This window comes from Xenopus laevis, chromosome 4L (genome assembly GCF_017654675.1).
Source record: "Xenopus laevis strain J_2021 chromosome 4L, Xenopus_laevis_v10.1, whole genome shotgun sequence".
Classification (NCBI taxonomy): domain Eukaryota; kingdom Metazoa; phylum Chordata; class Amphibia; order Anura; family Pipidae; genus Xenopus; species Xenopus laevis.
The window spans coordinates 95499024-95517503 of record NC_054377.1 but is presented as its reverse complement, the minus strand read 5'-3'; the positions used below and the strand labels follow the sequence as shown (position 1 = coordinate 95517503).

The following is an 18480-nucleotide window of genomic DNA, read 5'->3' as shown; positions in this document are numbered from 1 at the left end:
GACTTGGAGGCAAGTTTTGGTTGCATAAAACCCAGGTATACTGCCAAACAGAACTTCCTTTAGAGTGCCAGTCCACATTGGCTGCTACCAAATAGCCAATCATATGCTTAATTTGGTACTCCCAGGAACTTTTTTCAGGCTTGTGTTGCTCCCCAACTCTTTTTACATTTACACATGTATAATAGGTTGGGGACTCCTGGTCTACATCATACTAAAAGTTAAGTGAACTACCCCTTTTTAGGAATAAAAAATTACGATATGTTTTTGATGTAATTATAATAACAAAATTTTTATGTTGATTTTCTTCTGTGGGACGCAAAGCACATGATTAATAATACAACTACCAAAAATTGCAATTTACCCAAAATACAAAGTGCAACTTTGTTATGTATGTGTATCTATTAAAACACATCACAGTAAACCTGAGAATTAAAAACATTGCTCTGTAGTGTGCACCTCAAAACTGAGTATTGTCATAACAGGGATGTCCAACCTGCAACCCTTTAGCTGAACAGCCCCAACAGCTTTGTTGTTCAGCATCATCCGGTATGAATTTGTCTCTTAAGCTGGCCATTCCTGGTCCAGTTTTAGCTATTGACAACCTCCAGATGAAGGTGGTTCTTTATTGGAACAGAGAGTGCAGAAACTTGCCAAAAATGTTGGACATCTTTAAAGATCATGTAAGGACAACATTGGCCTATTAGTGCAGTCCTCCCATAGCAGATATGTATAGATTGCTATTATGATCTGATCTTGTGCATGGTCAGATTTAAGCCATAATATAAATCCTTCTCAAGAAGAAAATGGCTATTAAGAAATAATGTAGTAAGAGTACAGAGAGTAGAACACATATTTTCCAGTGTATGGCATATTCAGTAGACTGAGAAAAGCACATACATATGAGAAACCACCCATGAGAAAAGCAATGCAGACTGTTCCCACTAGGTGGCATGTCTCAGTCTGTTTAGCTTTTACCAGGTGACTTTTAGATCCATTGCAGTGTAAATAGACTTTTATTGTCTCATGCATCGACAGGGGTACAAGCGGAATACAAGGTCTGTGCAGAAGAATAGCATAACAACTCTGCCCCAATGAATGTAACAAATCATACGAACAATGTTTTGTCAGCATACTGTATTAAACAAAAATGTAACTCTTTCAAAAACCTTTCAAAAACTTTTTGAGTTTTGGTATCAAGGACATTATTTATTTAACCTGGCCCACTGCTTATTTATTTATGCCATGCACATCAAATGTTTTTGTTTGAAGGAATTCTACTTTCTGTCTGTTGTGAGCTCTTCTGTACATAATACATATTCATGAACTGCCCCTAAAGCTCCTACTCAAAAAAATATAGGGCTATTTTGATGTAAAAATGTCAACGAATATTGAGGCGATTAGGGTTGTCCCAATTTCTGTAAAAAAACCACAAGCCTTCATGTTATGTTTGTTACACATTATACATTGGCATAAAGTATAATTTTAATAGCTGGGCCAGTGCAATACTTAGTGAAAACCCTAGAGTCAACAGCATAAAGAGTACTCAAACTTTAAAAACATTATAAAAGTTTCAGAAGAGGATCTCTCAATGGTGATCACTGAGAAGAACCCTGAGCCGGTGCTGTTGTATGCAAACAGGAGCACCAGCCAGGGGTATTAGCTAAGTGAATGCAATCATTGCGGGGTTTCTTACTTTTGCCCCTCCACGTCTGCAGTGATTTCACCATCGTATTCCTTTATTAAATGAGCAGTATACTCCAATTAATAGGGCTTATGCTAGACATATTTTTTTTGGCAGCAAATATTAATTAAGAAATACTGTGTGTATGTTCTTTATTCCTTGTGAGTAAAGTAACATTCTACTTCCTTTTCTTCTGTACACAATCAAAACAAATCAGCATCCACTGAGAGGTCTTCCTGATAATAAGCTGGTTCTTATCTAAAAGACTAACAGGCCACAGCTGAGGGAGGAAGGGGTTGGCTTATAAGTGGACTAGTATGTGCTTTGTTGTGTTCATTCAAACACTACCTTGTTGAGTGCAAGAAAAAACAAGAAATATATGTATAACTGAAGGCTAACCCCAATTTGTAATAAACTATGTTTGCCCAGGTGCAATAACCTATAGAAACCAATGCCATCTTTGCTTTTAGACAGGTGATCAATAAATGCTGCATGCTAAGTGCTTGCTATAGGTTACTGCACCTGGGCAAACTTAGTTCTTTTAAATGCATAAACTCCAAAGAGTATGTCAATGCCTTATTCATTGCATTAGTGTTGGAAAAGTGTATACTGCCCCTTTAAGACTTTAGAGTAATATAGGGTCTGAATGATTGTTTGATGTCCTATAACTAAAGCATGATGATAAAATTGCAATTCTTAAATGAATCTTGTTGTGAGCTATGGGGTAAGCCTGCAAAATGTTGGCTTAAAAAAGTGGTCAACGTTAAGTCAAGATTAATGGCTATATCACAAAATTTTAACATATGATAAACATTAATATATTTTAAAGGTGGTTAAAAAATTAAACTTGTTAGCTTTGTACAACAGATGCTTGACATTCTTACAGGCAACTGTAATGTATCATAATATACATTCTTCAATGGTCAAACGAGTTCCCTGAACACCTAAAGGACAGTTTTTCATGTGTGCTTGACATAGCTAATTCTCAACAAAATTGCATTTTCAAGTAGAAATGTTCAGTTTCTAGCAGAATGCCATCTGTACTTGTGCTTGATTTGTGGCTTGCTTTTGTAGGTACAAAAAGCATCTATTTTAAAATAATTTATGTGTGAAATTCACCCACTCACTTATATTATTAATTAATAATTGTGTTTAAAAATAGTATTACATGCTTCCACCATTTGGTCTTTCAAAATGTTGCTGGTTTTCTAGATGCTGAGAACAGAAATGCTGCATTTCTACTGCATTGCCTTGTGGAAAGCAGAAACTAAAGAACCATATAAGGAGAAAACACAGACTAGCAGTTTCAGTATTGTTCCACAGCAGCCTTGTGTGTTTGTGCATGTCCCTGCATCACAACACACATCAATTTGTGGTTATTATTCAGTGTTTCACTATTTTTCACACACTGGCCTTGGTTGCTGAAGGGAAAACATGCAAGTTAAATGTTTAATTTTGCTTCATAAAGAATAGTAAATGGAAAATAACGATTTGATTGCTGCAATGTGTTGGGACAATGTAAGTAAAAGGTAAAATTAATTCTTTTTGAAGTTGTCATGGATCCTAACTAAAACCATGTTCTGAGGCAAATAAGCTAGCAAATAAATAAAAAGAGTAAAGGTGGCCATACATGGGCCCATTAGCACTCTCTCTGACCAAAGAGTCCATGAGCCCAACGGACGAGAGTGTACGATGAACCACGCAAAGTATGGCTGCCTTTTATTGTTCTGATCATTCTTGCAAAGAGCTGCAGCTCCTGTTCACTTCCTTATCTGCCAATGCACTGGCAGACATGGTGAATCGGCAGATGTTATTTTAAAACCTGCCTAATTTCTGAACTGATTGATATCCATAATATAGTGTATAAAGTACCCCCTATTGTAAAATATAAGGATAGTATATGTTACTGTGGAGTTCCATGACCATATAAGAATACAAGACTGAAGGCTGAGTGTTTTTATACAGAGGGCCTCCATCAGGGGGGCACAACTGTACCTGGCCTGGTGCCACAGATTGAAGTTGAAAACTGCGAAAAGAGCCAAAAGCCGTCAATTGGACCCGGAAGCTGCCGATTGGACCCAAAACTGCCAAATAGATTTGAAGAAGAGGAGAAGCTACCGAAAGTTGGTGAAGAGACCTGAAGAAGAGGTTCTAATGGACACAAATAGTCTTTTTTAGAAAAATGTTCTAAAACCCTGGCCACCAGTATTTTTTTTAACTTTTATGGGAGACCCTGGTCACCAATGTTTTTAACTTGAAGGGGTCCCAAGCCACCAATATTGTTTTTTAACTTGTAGGGGGTCCTGACCACGAATGGCTTTTTATAACTTGTGTGTAGAGGGGATATACTTTTTTTAGCGCTGATATTTGTGTGGCCTTTTTACTGAGGTGTGAGGTGGGCGGGATCTGGGGTGGGGCTTTGGGGCAGGGCTGGGAGGGGACTACGGGCCCAGAAAATGTTGTTGTACGGGCCCGTGATTTTTGATAGCGGCTGTGTATAGAGGTCATGGAACTGGAGATGGCAAGGCCTTCTTTCCTTATGAAGTGATGGATGCTTGAAGTCCCTCTGCTGTCCATACTAGATGGTGCATAGATTGGTGGTACACAAATTATCTAAAAAGATTTTTTGAAAGTGACACATTTGAAATTACTAGTTTATAACACTAGTTGCTCTCTCTTGAAACAAAAGTATTTTACTCCAACTATTGGTGTAAAGGGATTCTGTCATGATTTTTATGGTTTTATTTTTATTTTCTACATTACATTGTTTACACTGAAAATAATTCACTCTACCATATAAAATGTTATTGCTGAACCAACAAGGGTATTTTTTTAGTTGTAATATTGGTGTGTAGGCAGCTATCTCAAGTCATTTTGCCTGATCATGTGCTTTCAGAAAGAGCTAGCACTTCAGCATGGAACTGCTTTCAGATAAGCTATGTTTCTTCTACTCAATGTAACCGAAGGAGTCACAGTGGGACTTCACTAGTGAGTGCTATTCTCATATGGACCAAGGAGCTGTTACCTTGTGTTAGGGAGCAAGTTACCTTCCCATTGTTCTGCTGATGGGCTGCGGGGGGGGGGGGGGGGGTTGGAGGGCGAGGGGTGACAGCACTCCAACTTGCAGTGCAGCAGTAAATGGTGAAGTTTATCAGAGCACAAGTCACTTGACTGAGTTCACTGCTTGGGAAACTAATAATATGTCTAGCCCCATGTCAGATTTCAAAATGAAATATAAAAAAATCTGTCTGATTTTCAAAAAAAACAGATTTCAATGCAGAATTTTGCTGGACTAGCACTATTAACTGATGCATTTTGAAAACAAAAAACTTTTCCAGTGACAGAATCCCTTTAAAATACATCTGGGTTGGTTTACAACATATTTTGTTATTGCTAGTAGAACTTTAGTCTGCAATCCAGAAATCAACTAATAGACTGTAAATATGTTAGAATGGTTGATGGAAATCTGGAGAAGTGTCAGACATGCCATGATAGGCAGAAATGTTATATTGGGCACTACAGAGATTCTAGACGGTGATTACTTTCAATTAAATAATGCACAAAAAAGACCAGCAGCACTGCCACACTGATATGAGGTCCCACTGGGTACCAAAGGCCAGACCAGGAGCAATTAGGGTCAGTTTGCTCCTAAGTAGGCCGGTATTTTTTTTCCAGAAAAGGTGGCAAACCTTCTCCCAAGAGTAGTCGTTCAATAATTATAATGAGTGTGATCAAAGACACTTCTTGCAACTATGTAACCTAGGGAATATGGAGAAGAGAAGACAAAGACCATTCACATACTTATTTAGGTTCCATCTAGAACAAGAAACGCTATGGGAAACATGTCCATTGCAGTGTGGTAAGATGTAACCTACATAAAAACGTTTTTTAATTAATAAATATTCCCCCAAAAAAAATGGAGACATTCCTTTACGCGTTTAAACAGTTATTATTTGTTAATAAATTACAGAATGAGGAGAGCACTTCTCAATAGCAAAAAACACTGTGGTTGTGTTTATTTAGGGCTATTATTTGTTACTATGACTAGCACTGTGTCTAATAACATATTACAAAGTATAACGAAAAGGCAGTAAAAAAGTATGTTGTTTATGGTGTTTGTTCCTATTCTTGTGGTACATACTGGCGTTAGACACGTATAAATCAATTAAAACAATTATTATAAAGTTTCCCCATTAGAGGATAGTGCATTAGGGGCCTTTTCCAAGGGCAAATATTTGAGGAAAGGCGTTTTGTGCTCCTCCAAGCCCTAGTAAACTAATTTCACTAAATCCACAGGACAGGACCCGGTTTGTTGACGCCGCCATGATTTTATTGGGCGTTGCTAGAATCAACTGAAGTGGGCGCTGTAGATTTTCGTCATGGGACCCAGGAGGCGCACTGCCTAATTTCTGCAAATTCTCGCTGATTAAGATGGCGGCGGCCTGGGCTGCGGCTGAGGCGCGGAGCCAGAGCTTGTGACTGTGGATTCCTAAGCCGCAGCCCGGCTGTGACTGGGAACATCATTATTTTGGTCGAGTCGGAGAGGGGGGACATCTTTCCTGACTTGGGGAAACCGGACATAAACCTGTTAGTAACGAGAGGGATGTGACCAGCCTGCCTTGGGCCATCCCGGTGGGGGCGGCTGCAGTGGTGGGGAGGCAGCTTACTAAAGGCCGGTGATGGGCCAGCAGGTAGGCCGCGTCGGAGGTGAAGCACCTGGTGCTCAACAGCCGCACAGAAGCGGAAGAAGCAGCGGGACTAAGCCAAGCAGCCACGTGGGAAGTATAGCAGGAACCGGCGGCCGAAGGAGAGAAGCGACCGGCAGAAACAACCCAGAGGCTGGATTTAACATTTTTACACAGCACGGTATGTTGTGTCGTCTGGGCGGGGATGTCAAGCCTGCGCCCCCTCCAGCTCTTTGTAAACAACACAATTATCTCACAGGGATGCTGGGAGTTGTAGTCCATCCACAGCCCACATCAGTCACATGCCTAGTCTTGGACATCATATATCCTACCAATGTGCCAATGTAGATATCTTGTGGGAAATACCAATTGTAGTCCATTGACTTTTTAGCAATATAGATTAAGACTGAGCAAAATCTCACAAATCACAGGCACCTAACATATATTCAGGTCCCCTTTACTTAACACAGGACTAGCGATCATATGGACATGTAATATTGGATATGCTGGCCTAAAATACAGTCACTGCAAGCATTTCTAGAGTTACACGGCTTCCACAGACACCATTTCATAGCATTGTTGTCATATAATCTAGAACTGACCATACGTGGGACAATATCAACTGCTGTTGGTCCTTTAAGACCAGGTCTGCATTTTGTTGATCATGTATATGAGGCTTTTTGACAGCTCTCCTATTCGGTTTTGTGGTCGAGGAGCAGATTTCTAGTGTTGATGTGGTGTATGGTCAACTTGTCAATGCTGTTAAATTGTCTACATGTAGTGATCTGTTCATATTATTTGATATCACTACACATTTAAATGACCGATTATATAAAAATTGTGATGTACAGTCTGTAGAGGCCTTAAACAGACTACAGGCATAACAATGTTCTGGAAGGCCATATCCAGTCCATGGACCTTTAGCTTGAACAGTCATGATCTTTATGATCCTTTGTACTTCATAAAAAGGTACATGCAACTGGCAGGCCCTGTGTAAAGGAGCACGTAAAGGGTTTTCATAGCAGAAAAATTCTTATGCCAAAGATTATCATAAAGGTAAAGCCTTGACATAAATTGCCACAGGGAAAGGGCCAGTGCATGGCTAGGACAGTATTGTTATTCTGATGTAAACAATACCTCCAAGCTTTAGAATCCTAGACTAACTAGCTATCCCAATATGAAGGCTGAACATTTGAGAGCTGAGTGACACAAAGGATGGTAAGAGGCATGTATATGTCTATCGCTTTAGCTGCAGAAGCGAAGCATTTAAAGTTGACGCTAGTACCACAGACTACTGTACTTTTTGGTTCAAAACTAGAAATAAAGGTTGGGGGAACATACAGTGGGCAATATGACATCCTCATTCCCATTTAAACACACTGGCTATTGCATGCTTTCTTGTTGGTTAGAGAGGATCACGTGAACTTAAATTGGGTTTCAAATCAGAGTTCATGAAAAATCCCCAAGTGTCCACATATAACCAAAGTGTGATTCGCATTTAGGATAATGGATAGCATCTGCCTGCACACAGAAGTCTTGATAGCCAAGGTTCTCCCGTAGGGGGCATTTCTAATCTAAAAGACCTATATATCCCATCAATCTTAAGGGAACCTCTGGCCACCAATAAGAATAAGGAATTGGCTCCACTGTAGGTTAATATTAAAGGGTATAGAAATATTTTTAAATCATTGTAAACCACACAAAGACATCATTTATTCACTGGTAGACATAATATCAACATTTGAGAGGTGCCTTTAAATTTAAGCTATCACGGTTGACGTTTTGTTCAAATACTGATGCCAGTCTGCAAGTCACTGCTGAGTATTTAGGAATCCCATATATGTACCATTGGGACTTATGGACATAGTGTGTTTTGCAGCTATCCAACCCGAAATCCTTTCTAACTCCATTTTGATGTTATTTTCATTTTAAGCAATGACATCCTGTTTCCTGTTTTTTAAAGGGGAAACTCCTGTAGAGTATCAAAAAGTATCTGATATTCTGTAAGTTACTGCTAAGAACTACTCTTAGTGCTGTCTGTACTACAGTGCTGTGCATTTAAACAGTCCTTTGATTAATCAGATGGTACAACACAATAATAAATGCTTGGGACCTGGGGGTTTCCAGGTAACAGATATTTTCATAATTTGGAACTTCATACCTTAAAGGGATTCTGTCATGGATTTTATGGTGTCATTTTTATTTCTAAATGACACTGTTTACACTGCAAATAATTCACTCTACCATGTAAACTGTCATTCCTGAACCAACAAGTGTGTTTGTTTTTACTTGTAATATTGGTGTGTAGGCAGCCATCTTTCCTACTCAATGTAACTGAAGGTGTCACAGTGGCACCTGGATTTTTACTATTGAGTGCTGTTCTACCAGGCAGCTGTTATCTTGTGTTAGGTAGCTGTTATCTGGTTACCTTCCCATTGTTCATTTGTTAGCCTGCTGGGGGTTGGAAGTAGGGGGTGATATTAGTGTGATTGAAGTTTATCAAAGCACAAATCACATGACATGGGGCACCTGGGAAACTGACTATGTCTAGCCCCATGTCAGATTTCAAAATTAAATATAAAAAAATCCATTTGCTCTTTTTAAAAATGCATTTCAGTTAATTTTTTTACAGTCATTTAAGATGTCCAAATGCATACATTTTTGTTTTATACAAGTGGGTTAATTTTTGACCAAAATGTATATTTGTCTGTGCATATGGTGGTGCCTCCTCAAAAGGATTAAATGGCTTGATAACCTTAGGTGTGATTGCACCAGAGCTGATTACGCAAGATGAAACAGATTGTGAGAATGAAATTGGCACTTGCATTATGCCGTGAGTTGATTACTGGACCAGACACGCCGCCATTCAACCCATCTGAAGAATTGTTGGTAAAATATTCACTAACTTGTCTTTTGTGTAACCACTATTAGCCAAATTAGGGTTGGACTACACGGATGTTTTCGGTGCGATCCGGCCGCGCTGAGACAAAACGCATGCGACGGAAATAAGGTAAGATAGAAATGTCAGATGAAGTCGTAACGTTAATCCGACACAACTGTCAGATGTAGACGCAGCGTGCTGCAACTTCATCCGACAATGAATTCACTTACCTATTTGCGATTTGTCGCAGCACGTCGGATCGCGCTGAAAACGTCAGTGTAGTCCTACCCTAAGAGATAAATAACAGCTAATCATAGTCTTTAGGACAGACTGGAGTGCTAATGGCACATTCAAGACTTTTTTTTTATAGAAATGTTTCTCTATCCGTGACCAAAAAATCAAGGCACTGTCATTAGTATGTATCTTTAACCACATTCATTTCACCCATTACTTACCTGTACTGACATCCCACCTTGTGACTTATAGCCCTTTTCTGCTTTTAGATTGTAAACTGTTCTGGGCAGGGCTCTTTACCTCTTGTATCAGGTATCCATCATATGTTTGTATGCAAGTTTTGATGTATACACCTATTTGTTGTACAGCACTGAGGAATACTGGTTCTATTCTATGAATAAATGCTGAGCACACAGCTGCGAAATCTGATTTAGGAGTAGTACAGAGACCCCTTTTTTTTGGGTCAACATTCTAACCTCTCTTGTCTTTGTACCTTCCTCATCTCTGTTTACACAGCTGTATACTCTCTGTGGCAGCAAGAGGAGAATGTGTGCTGGAGTAATGGGAGAAGATTACATGATCTGATTGCCCAAATGCTGGCCTACAGTATGTCTGACCTTTTTAATGGACAAGGAAGTTGAGATAAACTTAGAGTATTTACCCCCTGTGAATACAGAATCTATTTTTCCCCTGACCAGTGCTCCTTTTAGGAAAAAAACTAATGGTGCATCTCCATTATACTTACCTTTCCCAGGCTTCTTTATCATGGACTAAAATGTTACCCTGCAGCACATCCTTGAGTATAAAGAAAGGGGGTTTCTCCTTTAAAGGAACAGTAACTCCAAAAAATGAAAGTGTTTTAAAGTAATGAAAATATGAAGTACTGTTGCCCTGCACTGGTAAAACTGATCTGTTTGCTTCAGAAACACTGCTATAGTTCATATAAACAAGCTGCTGTGTAACAATGGCGGAAATTGAAAAAAGGCTATATGGCACAGGATAAATAGTGGATAACAGATAACACCATTATGTTCTACAGAGCTTATCTGCTATCTGTTGTGTAACCTGAGCCTTTTCTCCTTTGAATGGCTGCCCACTTTGCTAAGCAAGATTTGGAGAAGCCACACTCCACACAAACCCAAAAGAAATTAAGTATCCTGGTGCCCAGCGATGGAGGAATGATCTGAAAGGAAGAGGAATAACATTAGCAAATGCTTAAATTGTTATATTGTTTCATAAAAAGCAAGACTTTGTACTCCTCGTTAAGACCCTTGGGGGATCTGGTCTGTAACAACCAGATCCAGTAACATTCCCTCTGTAACAGAAGTATTTTTGTATCCTGGCCCTGTTTGCTGCTAACTCTTTCTTACACCTGCCAGCGGAGTTGTGCCACTCTGTGCCCGTGTGTGAAAAAATGTTTTGTTTTAACTCTCTCTTTATCTTTATAAGCCTCCTTGGTGACAGTAGGCGCTGGGGAGGGCACTGGAGGTTGGTAATGATTGTGGATTTGTGCTCGTTCAGTCTGGTTTTTATAGGTCTAGACGTTTGTTTGGCCCACGTAGGCCAAACAACAAGGACATTTCATACAATAAATAACATTACTGGTGTGCGTCTAACACGTAGCAACTGACTTTGGGGCAGGCCTTTAAATAAATCTATGGGTGGTATGATGTGGGTCTTAGAAGATTGTTTCTATCTGTGGGCTTGGTGTAAACTGAAGTAAGAAACCTTTGCCCTGTATAAATAATATTGACATCTAGGAAGAGCAACTCAGTGCGACTGACCTCAAGGGTAAACTTCATGGTGGAATGTACATTATTCAAGTACCCCTGAAACTCATTAAGGCTATCCAATGTCCCAGACCAGTTTGCTACACAGCAGCTTATTTATATAGTAGTGTTTCTGAAGCAAACACAGCAGATTTACCAGTGCAGGGCAACACTGCATTATATTTGTATTACTTTAAAACACTTTTTTTAAAATGTTATTGTTAAAGGGGAACTATCGCTCATTTTATTAAAATCACCAGATAACCTGTCACTCTACATGCAGAATTTTTGCAAAAGGCAGTTATTTTGTTAGATTTTGTTTATACTGGAATCAGTTATTTGAGTGAGCTCTAATAGATCTGCTAGGAAAGGAAGCCCCCATATAAGATATATTGGATCTAACTGTCAATGAATATCTGACACCCAACTGCTGCAAGAAGACATAATGAAGAGAAACAGATGCTGAGAGAGGGATCGTGAACATAAACTTGATTATTTCAGAAACAACTCCAAATATTTAATTGATTGTATTTACAAAGTTTCTTAATTCAGTATGCTGAAGCTTAGATTACATTTTAATTTTCACGATAGTTCCCCCTTTACGGAATGTTTTTCATGAAATCATTAGACTACAACTTTCCTAACTGGGAAAAGTTCTGTATGGGTTCTAGGCTGCACTGATATATATGTAACATTGTTGATCCCAACAAAGTGGCTGACTGTATACCCTATCTGATCGATCAGCCTGAGGGTGAATGGATGTGAGGGTAACGTTTTGAATGTGGAAAAAGTTCACTCCTGAATTGTGTGCATTCAACACACAATCAACAAATTTGGGAAACTGTTTATAAAACATATATAAAAAGAGATTGCGATTATTTAAACCCTGTATTTAATTGCAAAAGACAACATATCAAATGATGAAACTGAAACATGCTCATTTGGAATATGATGCCAGCAGCATCTGTAACCATTTGGCAACTGAGGAGACCAATTTCTATGGTTTTGAAAATTAAATCTTGTCCCTTTCTTGCCTGATAAAAGATTTGAGCTGCTCAATGATGTGGCTCTTTGAGTATTTTTCCTTTCATAATGTGCCAAATGTTTTCAATGGTTGACAGGTCTGGACTGCAGGCAGGTCAGTTTAGCAGCCAGACTCTCATTATAGAGGCGTGCAGATTGTGCTTTGGCATATAAACAAATGATGCTATAAGGACTTTTCTATTGCATTTAATTTGTTGTAAAATGTGGCTGGGACTCTTTGATAAAACTGGAGAATGAATATATAATTTGAATATTCCTTTACTGTTTTGCTTTCAGGGATATTGCATGCCTGTTGGATTTCAATCTTTCAAGTTAATGACCATAACTAGCGCTAAATTTATCAATGTGTTCTTGTAAGTGCCTTTATTCTTAAATTGTTGCAATATTTGAGTGGTTTTCTCTACTTCTGAGCGACCCAGTCTCAATAGGATCCACTTTTTTCATACCCAATCATTTTACTGACCTGTTGCCAATTGGTAAAATCCTCTAAGGTTTTTGTGCCAAATTTTTAAAAAACTTTTTGGCATCAAATTCAAAATGAGCGCATATTTTCAGAAAATAACAATTCTTAGTTTCAGCATCGGATATGTGGTATTTTGTACTATTCAACATAGGATTTAAATGATTTGCAATCATCTCATCTTTTTATTTATATTTTACTCACTGTCCCAATCCTGGTGCTCTGGAATATACAGCACTCTATAAATTCTAACCTTATCCTTTACCATGGGCACTGAAAATAACTCCTATAGTGTTATTTCTTCATTGTATTAGACTGAGGGATATTTTTGTTTCTTGAGCCTTAAGGAAATAGCTTTCTTGCTTTCATATCCTTTCAAAGTTCAGAGCTTCAATGCTTTCAGGAATTCAGTTTCCTCACATTTCCTTACATGAACTGAATCCATGTATCACTCCAGAATCACTACTCATCATTATTATGTGCAGGGTAAAGCCAGTCGTACATGTGCCAACTGTGATGCCAGTCAGCCGACAGGTCTAAAAAATCATCCAGATGGCACAAGGACCACATTGGTCTGTTGATGCATATTTACCTCATTGTGATCAGATCGTTGGGCCCTAGGGCTCTCGATGGGATGAGCCTGATATCTCCCACCTCAAGGATCTCTGCATGTATGACCACCTTTACAGTCATGTATTGGCCAATTTGTCCATCTGTTCAGGCTCAGCCAGTGCCCTAAATAAATTGATCTAAACAGAAATCAAAAATTGGTGGTAGGATTGCAGGTCACTGTCCAACCTGCTTACTGAGGTTCCCATAGATGCAACGATAGTAGGGTAGTAAATCAGAAATCAGACATACTGCTGTAACAATTCTGTACAGTGGGTCAGTCTTTCTACTTACCTGATGTTCATTTCCTATGGGCCAAGTCCTGGTTGAACTCCGTGAGGAGCTTTTATGTAAATATACATACATTTTTGTATAAACTTGTCATTCTTCATAGCTTGGGGTTCTAGTTCAAGCTGATGAAAAATCTTATTAATGAAGACACAGGTAACATCACAGATGATATACTTAAATCTTAAGCTGGCCATAGACGCAAAGATCCGATCGTATGAATCGAGGATTCTGGGGATTTTTGAACGGTGTGTGGAGAGTCCAGACATTTTTCGTCTGATCGGACAGGTTAAAAGATTTGTCGGCTGCCGGCTGTCGATAATATCTCTACATGTATTGCCTATCGTACGATTATCAGTGGGAGACTGTCACCAGCTTTTGTCGGACATAACTTTCGTACGATTGCTGTGGGGCAGAACCTGGGGTGCTTCGCCAATGAGGCAAGTTGAGGCTGTCGCCTCAGGCGGCAGCGCCCCACTAGGTACTAGGGGCAGCAAAAATGCTGCTCCTGGTACTTTAAGAGCAAATTTCCGGGGGAGAGGGGGCAGCAGCAACTGCTGCTGCGTCAGGTGGTGGAGGGGCCAGGATCGCCCCTGGGCAGAACATCGGCTGATCTGTTCTTTTACTACTTTACTTGATCTGAATGGTTAGTGGCAGGTCGGGAAGTCCGATCGCTCGAGGATTCGAACGATCAGATCTTTGTATCTATGGCCAGCTTAATACATTGTATCACTGGAAATGAAATATGGCCACTATATTGCAATATTACTAATGGGAATCTTCGCCTCAAAACAGTTTTTTTTGCATAATGAAATAAACTGTACTTTCATGAAATGTTTTGAAATGTAAATATAATTGCAGTTAAAAGCACTATTTGTTTATCCCATTCTGTTCTCTGGATCTGACTCTTGAAACCATGTATCAGAAGTCTCTTCTCTAGGCCTGTTAAAGGAAAACTATACCCCCAAAATGAATACTTAAGCAACAGATAATTTATATCAAATTGAATGACATATTAAAGAATCTTACCAAACTGGAATATATATTTACATAAATATTGCCCTTTTACATCTCTTGCCTTGAACCACCATTTTGTGACTCTATCTGTGCTGCCTCAGAGATCACCTGACCAGAAATACTACAACACTAACTGTAACAGGAAGAAGTGAGGAAGCAAAAGGCAGAACTCTGTCTGTTAATTGGCTCATGTGACCTTACATGTGGTTTGTATGTGTGCACAGTGAATCTTACGATCTCAGGGGGCGGCCCTTATTTTTTAAAATGGCAAATTTCTATTTATGATTACCCAATGGCACATACTACTAGAAAAGTATATTATTATGATAATGGTTCATTTACATGAAGCAGGGTTTTACATATGAGCTGTTTTACTCAGTATCTTTTAATAGAGACCTACATTGTTTGGGGGGTATAGTTTTCCTTTAATCAGCTGACTTCTACTGCATTGTTTCAGTAGTCAGAACCAGTAGAGCAGAGGATATATGTATTTCATTTGTATATGCCTGTTTTGAATTGGGCAAAACTGGTATGTACCGCTGGTACAGAGGTAAGGAGCAGATAACATTAGTTTCATAGGTCACGTTGAAGCTGGTCAGTATTTCTAAGCAAATACTTAATAAGCTGTTATACTGTTGAATAAATGCAGTTGGTTTTCAATGATAAAGTGAAGGTTACAGATGCTATAAGTACTTTTACATTGCATAAAAATGGTTGCAAAATGGTTAACATGTGGGCCTGGGAGTCTTTCTTTTGAATATGTATTTTTACTATTCCTTTACTGTTTTGCCATCAGGGATATTGCATGCCTGGCAGGTTCCAATCAGTCAAGTTAATGACAATAAGTAGTTATAAAGTTACCAATGTGCTCTTTGAAGTGGATACACATTTCGTTATTTAAAAGGAGTGCCTTTTATGACCAGCTTTGCCAAAGGCACTATTTTACAGAGGTTTTATCACATTTTGTTACTTGAAAAGCCATCCTTTTGTTGTCTGTGATGTTGACAGATAGATCTTTCAATCACATTTGTGGTCACTAGGAATTCCTATACTTCATAGGGAGTCTAAACCTCTTTTTTTTTTTTTTTTTTATAAATTAAAGAAGGGTAAAGGAAAGGGCAGGTTAACAAAGTAATGAACACACTAACCCTAATAATGCATAATATACAAACATATATTACACTCACACACTCTATTAAAGGGGTTTTTATTTGTATAATGAAATAAAATGTACTTCTAAAAACTTTTTATATTAAATGATTTCAAAGTAATGTGTAAATGTAATAGCAATTCCATGCGGTATCCGTTTCTTAAAATGTTCCCCTCTTCCTTCTTGTACATTTATAGTGTATTGGTAGTCTTCTCCAGCCAAGACACTCCATTGCTTCATTAATTCTGATGCTTTGCCAGGAGTGATGTGCCCCTGCGTGCTGCTGGCTTAAAGGAAGTCTTTGTGTACTTGGGGGTGCCAAATGTTAGGTACCCCCAAGTGATTGTATTGACTTACCTGAAACCCGGGCTGGTGCTCCTATCACTGCTATTTCATTTAACTGCGCATGCGCCTGCCCCGGGAAATTTGAAGAAAGAAGAAGCCCGTGGTGCTTACTGGAATAACCCCGGGCCCAGGTATAACTATAAAGTATATTTAAAGATCTGAAGTTCCAAATACAGAAAATACATAACTAAGGGGGTATTTATCAAAGGTTGAATTTTAAAGCTTTGTCAGATTTTTTTTATACCACTATTGAACTCACAACTTAAATGGTTGCTAATTTATGAACAAACCTGAATGGGCAAAAAAACTTGAATCTGTGAATTGAATGAAAACCCCAAAAACTCAAATTAATCGAGTTTTCTGGGAAAAAAAACCTAGAATCGCTCAAATTAATCGAGTTTTTGTGTGAAACCCACCAAAAAAACCAAACATCATGAAGGCAGCAAGCATCTTCAAATGGTACAAAGGACCTCTACCATTGACTTCTACATGACCTTGACAGGTTTTAGCTCAAGTATTTTCAGATTTGAGCATTTTCCAGCTTTGGGGTATAATAAATCTTGAAAAATTTTAGTATTTTTTTTTTTTTTTTAACCTGAGAATTTTAGTTTTGACTGAAAAATACCAAAAAAAAACCAACTCTACCTTTAATAAATAAGGTTTAGGTTTCTGCATTCCTTCTGATTGCCGGAATTTAAACAACTGTAGCTTTTTTTATTTTATGAATAACTTTATTAATAATGTCCAAGCAGCAAGTAAATGCAACTATGAACAACTTTCCCATATACATTAATTACAAATATTTAGTAGTTATGAAGTTATTTTTAAAACTAAGCAGAATCTAACTGGTCGCTTATAGTCTGTGCTGGTTGTGAAACAAGGTAGCAGAAGCCAGCTGACAGCAGAACTGTCTTGCTACATTGTTTTGGAACCAGAACCAGAGATAAATGGCAACTGTATTTACAAATACATTTAAAATCATTGAACACCTTCATTATTGTACGTTGTATGTTGAAAAACGCATATAAATATTTTTATTTTTGTAAAAAGAGTTTTATGGATAGAGCACCCCCATCCTTTTAAGTAAAAGTTAAAAATGCCATCTGGTTGCTCAGGACAAAAAGCCTCTAAAGATTTTTATTTGAGACCTTCACTTCGTTTATCTTTTAAAGGACCAGTAACATCAAAAAAATGTTTTAAAAAAATTTGTTAGTTTAGAACGAAAACGCGTCAGGGCGACCATCCATCCACCCTGGCTATTCTACTGACCGGTCTTTGGTGGAGTATCAGCAGCGGGAGAGCGGGGCATCAGCAGGTCCCCATCCTTTTCCTCTTCTTCCTCTGCCCGTGTCTTCTGCCACCACATCTGCAAAAGGCAAATTATAAGGCTGCGGGGAGAGGCCTGTACTCTCCCTCTTCTAACTGCAAAGCTATGGGCACACAGGTCATATCATGGAGGAACAGACTGAGCAAAGCCCAGAGGGCCCCAAGTGAGCTAGATCCAGGGCTTCCGCACCCCCTCTGCACCCTGCAGCCCCCACTCACCGGACTGCTAACTTCTTCATAGACAACATTCTTCAGCTGGACTTTGGCTGAGTTGGGGTGCTACATAGGCCCCTAAAAAAGTTATTCTTTCATATAACCGCATTGTGGGATATTGCAGTCTCTCCCCACGTGAACTGTTGGTATAGGAATGATTAAAAGTGACTGCAATCTTAGCTACTCGGGTAAAACTCGGCTTATACTCGGGTATATACGGTACAACTCGTTTACCTACAACTTACCGTAGGTTTACATTAAAAGTGTTTCTGAAGTGGCCAGTAAGAGAGAAAAAGCCAGGGCCAGCGCTGGGGCCACAGATGCACCAAATCAAAAGTGATTCAATGACCATGAGCTGCATGAATACAGAGAGAGAGAGATGTATGGCCTATAGCCCAAAATGAGCAGGCCCCAAACAGATGCAAATAGATGCCACAGTATTGTTAATAACACTATTCTATGAGGAGTTGTAGATTCGTAGAAACATGGTGGAAAGAGCCAGTATTGTATAATAACAAGCTTCTTCACTGCAAAAAGGAATACTCTGCATCTGCCAAATTGAGTTGCACCTGCTCAAAGATTCAGCTGCAAAATATAAAATATCTCTCCGTGATGTACGGGTTGACCACTTGTTGAGCAGGTTTAGTTTGAAATTTGGCCAACCATTTCGGGTTAGGATTGGGTCAGGTCAAGCTTGGGAAGTACACTGCTCTTCTGTATCCAAAGATTCCCTGTCTTGGAACCAGAGGCATCCAGAGTACTGAGTTACAGGTTGGCC

General features: G+C 39.0%; 1 protein-coding gene across 2 annotated transcripts in view; it reads left to right on the top strand.

The window, feature by feature from the left end:
- The first annotated feature begins 6115 nt into the window (after positions 1-6115).
- abl2.L (ABL proto-oncogene 2, non-receptor tyrosine kinase L homeolog) overlaps positions 6116-18480 on the top strand; it is a 38635-nt gene continuing 26270 nt past the window's right edge. Inside the window, 1 exon segment of one of the 2 annotated variants that reach the window (NM_001090930.1) lies at positions 6116-6547. In NM_001090930.1, coding sequence (NP_001084399.1) covers positions 6361-6547 — 187 coding nt within the window. In that variant the 5' untranslated portion in view covers positions 6116-6360. 2 annotated transcript variants of the gene reach the window in all.